This window comes from Quercus lobata, chromosome 12 (genome assembly GCF_001633185.2).
Source record: "Quercus lobata isolate SW786 chromosome 12, ValleyOak3.0 Primary Assembly, whole genome shotgun sequence".
Lineage (NCBI taxonomy): Eukaryota > Viridiplantae > Streptophyta > Magnoliopsida > Fagales > Fagaceae > Quercus > Quercus lobata.
Genome location: NC_044915.1, coordinates 9,503,463 through 9,509,997, shown reverse-complemented (window position 1 = coordinate 9,509,997; position 6,535 = coordinate 9,503,463). Strand labels below are relative to the sequence as shown.

The 6,535-nt window shown below is 36.8% G+C and overlaps 1 protein-coding gene and 1 long non-coding RNA gene across 3 annotated transcripts; one reads left to right on the top strand and one right to left on the bottom strand.

Moving 5' to 3' along the window:
- Positions 1 to 1,110: 1,110 nt before the first annotated feature.
- LOC115970040 lies at positions 1,111 to 2,507 on the top strand. Its single transcript, XR_004087106.1, has 2 exons — positions 1,111 to 1,491; positions 2,216 to 2,507. It is a non-coding gene; the product is annotated as an uncharacterized LOC115970040 (long non-coding RNA).
- Positions 2,508 to 3,453: 946 nt separating this feature from the next.
- Positions 3,454 to 6,535, bottom strand: LOC115970038 (monooxygenase 3). 2 transcript variants are annotated; one of them, XM_031089698.1, is made up of 6 exons: positions 6,171 to 6,535; positions 5,626 to 5,772; positions 5,117 to 5,190; positions 4,840 to 5,002; positions 4,324 to 4,552; positions 3,454 to 4,147 (listed from the first exon to the last, which is right to left on the bottom strand). In XM_031089698.1, the coding sequence occupies exons 3-6, from the start codon at positions 5,179 to 5,181 to the stop codon at positions 3,642 to 3,644; spliced, it is 963 nt and encodes a 320-aa protein (XP_030945558.1). In that variant the 5' UTR covers positions 5,182 to 5,190; positions 5,626 to 5,772; positions 6,171 to 6,535; the 3' UTR covers positions 3,454 to 3,641. The 2 variants fall into 2 exon arrangements, with proteins under 2 accessions (XP_030945558.1, XP_030945557.1); XM_031089697.1 differs by having other exon boundaries at positions 5,117 to 5,182; positions 6,171 to 6,447.

Here is a 6,535-nt window from a genome sequence, read left to right as displayed (position 1 = left end):
CACGTGCATGCTAAGTGGCTGGTGTTGATACTTGTTCCATCAACACTTTCCATAAGTCTTTTGTAGTAGCTGTAAGGCTAGCCTCTACTGTTCAGACATCACCTTCATATTAATGCGGTGGTAGCAGTTTTCTCCTAAGATATTTTAGGATTCCCCTCTGTGCTTTGCTTCTACAATGCTTATCCATGCTAGTAAAACTCCCTGGAACATCCCCCAGGATAGTGACCCACATATTCGGACCTCGGCTTTGGCTAGCTGAGGATGCATTTATCCTCGGCCCACCCTCTTAAACCATTATGACCAAAACTAATTTTTCTATTTACTAACACTATATCTCCTGACAAAGATTTATCATTCTCAGTCGTCCTTTCGTCCTCGGCTTGGGCCCAATATAGAAATAGATAATGAACTCTTGGGCCCAACATCCCTACAATATGCATATTTTAAGACTTTTTTTTTTCTATAATAAAATATAACACTTTTAAGTAATCACAAGTAATAATAGTTTAAGCATGAATGATGTGTCCTAATTTTATTATTTTGAATGTTTCACCTTTTTTTTTTTTGTTTGTGAGTGTAAATAGATACGAATTGAGTTATAATTGAAATCCATTTTACTTTCTTTTTAACATTTTTTATTCAATATTATATCTAACATTTTTTTTTATGTGTGGGATTGTGAGTTAGAGTAAAATTTGATGCACAATTTATAACTCAATTATGATATAATCTTTTTATATACACCAGCTTCATCACACGCGTTTCGCACTTACAATGAGGTTATTTATTTATTTATTTTGAGTTTAATGTAATTTTTTAATTTAAATTTATCTATTGTTAGTAAGGTTACACATGAAATTTTTTTAAAAAACTAAAATTGTTGATTTAGTATAAGATAATTTTTTTTTGAATTACAATTTTAGCCCTATTTTTTTAAAAAAATAAAAATTATTTAATTAAATTAAAGATATTTTTGATATTTTTAAAGGCATAATTAACTTTCTAAATTTTTTTAATACCTTAGAGGTAATAAAAAAACAGAAAAAAAAAAATTAAAAAAAAAAAAAAAACACCGTGCGGTCGAGGAAGTTGCGTTGCCTAGTTGGGAGTTGGGACAACTAGTTCGGACGACCGAGGAGGAAGAGCATAAATCAAAACACTTTCCATTTTTGTCCAAAGAGAATCTCTACCTCTCTCCCTGTTGCAAGCCAAGTAGAACAGAATAGAAGATGCACAGGTCGTCAAGCACTTCTCGAGTCTCCTCGGAGTTGTTCTCATCGCAATCGCAATCGCAAACTTATTCTGCTTCTTCCTCAGACAATGATCAACAAGAAGAACAAGAACAAGAACTACTACTACCCACATACGACCCCCTCTCCCACGTTGCCAAGAAACAACTCTCTCGTCTCAGATCCGCCCAGTCCGCCGTTCACCTCATCCCTCTCGTTCTCCTCCTCTGCGCCATCATCCTCTGGTTCTTCTCCACCCCTGGTATATATTCATTCCTCACTCACCCTTCTGCTTTACTTTACTTCTCCATATATAGCTTATCCATTTTCTTTTTCTACATAAGCTTTGATTGGTTCCTGGGTGATGAGTTTTGAGTATGTAATGATATTGATCACCTTGTTTTTTTTATGCTAGCAACGTTTCTTCCTGTTTTATTAGTCTTGTTACAGTGGACCAATTACTTGGAATTATTATCCTATCAGATTTTGTTATTGTTGTTGTTGTTGTTGTTGATGGAGCTGCAGTTTACATGACACCTCTTTTTCATGTATAAACAAGTTGCCATGGGTGAAGTATTATTATGTTCAAGATCTATTGGGCACATGTTTAATTTATTTTTATTGTTCTTAGGTTAACTCCACCATGTAGGTGCTAAACTTTTATACCTTCGTTTTGAAATCAGTATATTGGATATTGTCGCGTCGTCAATAATTTAAATAGATATCAAAATGGGGATAATCAATGTTTGTTTAATAAGTGTTGATTATTAAAGGAATTTCATCTGAAAACTATAGATCCTAATCTGTGCAGAAATTTGCAAAATCGTATTATATAGTTGAAGCCATCCCTGTCCTTAGTCTCCAAGTTGCACATGGTGATGTAGAATTAAAGGGTTAAAATTATGAAAAATTTAAGCTTTCTCTTATCTATATTTTTATACTACAGTTGTTAATTGATTCATTCAAGTTGATTTTATTGTTGGCAGAGTTGAGGTCTTGAAGATTGACAACAATGTCATGGTGAGATCAACTTCCTCCCAAACTTGGAGTTTGACTTCGACTACTCAACTAAACAAGTTTTACATGACTAGTCCACAACATTACTTGACAAGAGTACTAAGGTCATTCATAGATGTAAAAGTGCTATGTTTGCCATTTTATATGAACAAAAAGATATAAATAAAAGGTTGTACTGTATTACCAGTGTACAAAGCTCCCACTTTTGTGGGGTTTGGGAGGGGTCATTATTTTCAATAAAGTTTCACTGGTTTTTGTGCAGTTTATGCAATTCTCGATGTGCTTCTTCGTATTATAACTTTCATTTCTATCGTAAAACCACTGCTCGATTGCATTACTATGCTGAGAAAAGTTCGCATCTATTTGGGGTAATGGCATGCATGTGTTGTAGCTCTCGTAAAGAACAACAATTTGCTCAGATGAGATTAGAATGCATAATTGGTAGTTGCTTGATTGGAATAGAGTTGATGACTTGAATTTAGGCTGAGAGAGCCACCTGATCACCTTTTAGTACGTTGCACTGCCCTGAAATCTGGCTTACTATGTCTATGCAGAGGCTTATGTTCAATCATTTACCATTACAACTATTTACAAGATTATTTGACAGATCAATACTCCTGGTGCTACTGTACTTCCAATAGGGTTTCGAGTAATGTCCAGTAGGTAGAGGCACACGCTCCTAAAACAAGGCAAACCTAGTGGTTTTGAGATTGCCAATACCTGTTGATAATAGACAAATGGGTGCTCTTCCTTGAAAGAGAAACAGATGATGGGTTGTATGTGTGCCTGGGGCAGGTTTTTCCCTATTGTAAGATTCCCATGGCAGCATCTCCATATTAGTCTATTTATCTGTATTCAGTCTTAAGCTTAGCTTAGATATCTAACATGTTCTGCATACAATTCTCAATCTCTTGTTCCTTAGTGTATGACCATAGTTGGATATATACGTGTGAGTGAAGTATCACATTGAATAATGATGTAAAGAATGAGTGATTTATATTATTAGTTGAGTTCATATCCATTAAGCTTGAGTTAAGTGTGTCTCTATATGTTATATTAACTGCTCAAGGAGTCTTCCTAAGGTGTTTATCTCTGCAACAACCTTCACTAACCTGTCCTACATCTAAGACATTCTTCTCTGATCATGCTCAAAATGTGAGTACTGTGAAGATAAAGAAGATCCTATATGTCCACAGGACTTTGTTGATGTCTACCAAATGCTAATTTATTCAAATGTGTGTTTTTACAGCTATAATGAAGTTTGTAAGATTCTCTTTACATAGGATTACAAAGCAGCAATGGTTTTCAAGGTTTAAATGGGAAGGAAGGCAGGAGCTTTCTAGTCTTTGGCCCCAAATCTTGTCTTACTGCCCCGACTATGAAATATTCTGCCTTCTATAGGGGTTCACACTCAAAATTTGTATGCTCCAACAATGGTCCAAGCCTAACTATCTTAGGGATGATAACATTGTTCCTAACAGAACACACAACTGGATTCTCCCACTGCAAAGCTGAACCCACAATATTTGCACGTATGGTTAGTGGAAAGATGCGGGGCCATCTTTCACTTCCATATGATCTAAGAGCACTTTCTACAGATGCTGGTTCAGACTTGATTGCATTGGCAAGCTTTCTGGCCAGAACTACTGCATCCTCCAATGCACAACAAGCACCCTGCCCAAGATTGGGAGTCATTGGATGCCAAGCATCTCCAACTAGAACAACCTTACCATCTGAAGCAGAAGGGCTGATGGCCGGCCACAGCCAACGGTCTACAAGCGGTGTTCTAATGATTGTGTCATCAGGGCTAAGATCAATGATGCTCAATAGTTCTGAAGGCCAGTTCCTTACAAGTTCTTTAGCTTGTCTCTTTAGCACAGATGGGTCACTAATTTTTGGACCTGCATTAAGATTTGTTTCAGATCATTATAAGAACTTAATGATACTCGAGATTGTGCTTTGTAACAATATCCAAATCTAAGGGGGAACACTTATATTCTTTTAAAAAAAATCTTCAGCTTTAGCATTTTAGAAGTGTCTCTAGAATAGGTTAATGCATAACAAATGCAAAGTAGACCTGGCGATGGTCTGTTGAAGCAGATAAACCAGTAGACTTTTGTGGGAGAGACTGGAACATATCCAGCACGCAAACCTCTACCATATATATAATTCACTTTTGGTTCATATGGCTGCCCTTCTGGATAAAATCCAAGCCCACGGAATGCACAATGGCCAACATACCTCGGTTCAGAGAACCCCATCCACTTAGCTATTGGAGATCGGATCCCATCGCATCCAATCACGACCTGTTGGAAAGACTCAGATGATAACTCACACTTTCGTAATTATATATGATAATTGGCAATATAGGAGAGCAAGTTACTATACTAGAAATGCAAGCTTACCACGCAGGTCCAAAATTTTAAGTCGATAGGAAATGATACAGAAACTAGTACTTGTCCCTAAAACCTAAATGGATAGAAAATGTTGCCTATCATTATTATTCTAACAGCCTTTGTGGAATGGTTATAGATAGCTAGCCCAAATTAAGGCAGTCAGAAAATTTTGAGGTTTGTTGTAGTAGGCAAAGTACCTTTGCACATAATCGAGTCCCGTTCACAAGTTCCAACAAAATTTCACCATTCTCACTTCTTTCAATGTTGGCCAGCTTCGACGAAAATTGTACTGCATCTTGGGGCAACTGATTGGCTAGAGTCTCCAGAAGTATCCTTCTTTCCACAGCTCGGACCTCTTGGCTGTGCCACCATAGAATTACTACTAAATGACGGGAACAAAGAGAGTTTCCTACATGGCTAAGGGGGAAAAAGTGGTTTCATGATATGTCCTAGAACATGAAAGAAAATTCATACCTTTCATCTTCATCTTTGAATTTGAAGGAGCGCATCTCCTTCCCATCTTCTGACTTCACCACCATCCTGCACAGCTGATACCATGGACAAGGTCAGGGAAAAATCTTGAATTATAACAGTGACAAATAGTATCGCATAGAACTGATGTAACTGTTCTAGGCTTTATGTTCTAGACATAGGTTGTCAGATCGAACTACGTTAATTCTTGTTTTCGCTTACTCTCTTTTCTCTTCTCACTCACAATTATAACAAAAATTCTAACATGATATTAGAGTCATGCCTTACTTTTCTAATAATATAAACAACCTATAATTGGTATTTCCGTATTTGTGCTAGAGCAATACCAGACTTATGATATCTACGGCTAACTGTGGATATAATGAGGATAATGAAGTGATGATGGTATTAAAATTGATAGCTTAGTCACAGCTTGAATAATGCAAAATTTGACACCAAACTCAGTCATTGATGAGTGACATTGAACCGGAAAATGAACACATTACACATACCCTTGGATTTCAAGGAATTGTCTCCTGAGATCATTTCCTACTCCTATTGCATCCAACACACGCCACCCATTCTTGAAAAGGGTGAGTGAAGTTCCACCAGTCCGAAGTGAGTCTGCCTGCTCAAGCACCAAGGACCCAAGTCCAAGCCTGATATTTCAAATTAAGAAAGTTTAGGGGGTGTTTGGTTTGTGTTTTCAAACAACAATTTTAAATTTTTAAACAACATTATATGTATTTCTACACACTTTTTCATTCACACATATTTCTACAAATATTTTCCAACAACAATTTTCAATTTTTAAACAAATGTACAGGTCGTGAGATTATATACCAGGAGCATGTACAAAAACATAAACGTGATTTCCTGACTATCATTTCACCCTTCATTCCACAATAAAATGATTAACTTTTATCGAATTAATTTCAAAAGAATAGTAACACACCATTTCCAACCAGCCCTTTGTAGGGACACTTGGACAATTTAGTACAGTTTGTGAACCAGAGAAAGCAAACACAAAAAAACATGAAACTCAAAAAAAGCCAACCTATGAAGGGACAAGGCGGTGGCAAGGCCAGCAATTCCCGCTCCAATGATGACAATATCCTCCTTTCTTACATTGGTTTGACCTTTGATGACTGATAGCACAGTACTAATGGGTTTAGTTCTTCTGATCATTCTTGATTGAAACCAAGATTGGTTATGTAAAAGTGGTGTAGTTAAAGAAGGTGGTGAGCGAGGAGACTTTAGAAACAGAACATAGGAAGAGCTGGTAGCCATTGGTTGCTCGGCGTTGGCTATGCCTATACAAAGTTTGTGTGATATTAAGAGAGAGAGAGAGAGAGAGAGAGAGTCTAAGGTTGGCCAGCCATGGAAACGAGTGGTGACCATAAAACGCTTTATTATTTGTGA

Bases quoted from the DNA above. Each gene is read 5' to 3' on its own strand.
- LOC115970038 (XM_031089697.1), bottom strand. From the start codon at position 6,403: ATGGCTACCAGCTCTTCCTATGTTCTGTTTCTAAAGTCTCCTCGCTCA. The intron at 5,773-6,170 runs GTTGGCTTTTTT...TTGAAATATCAG, and splicing joins ACCGCCTTGTCCCTTCATAG to GCTTGGACTTGGGTCCTTGG. The intron at 4,148-4,323 runs GTCTACTTTGCA...ATCTTAATGCAG, and splicing joins CTTCAACAGACCATCGCCAG to GTCCAAAAATTAGTGACCCA.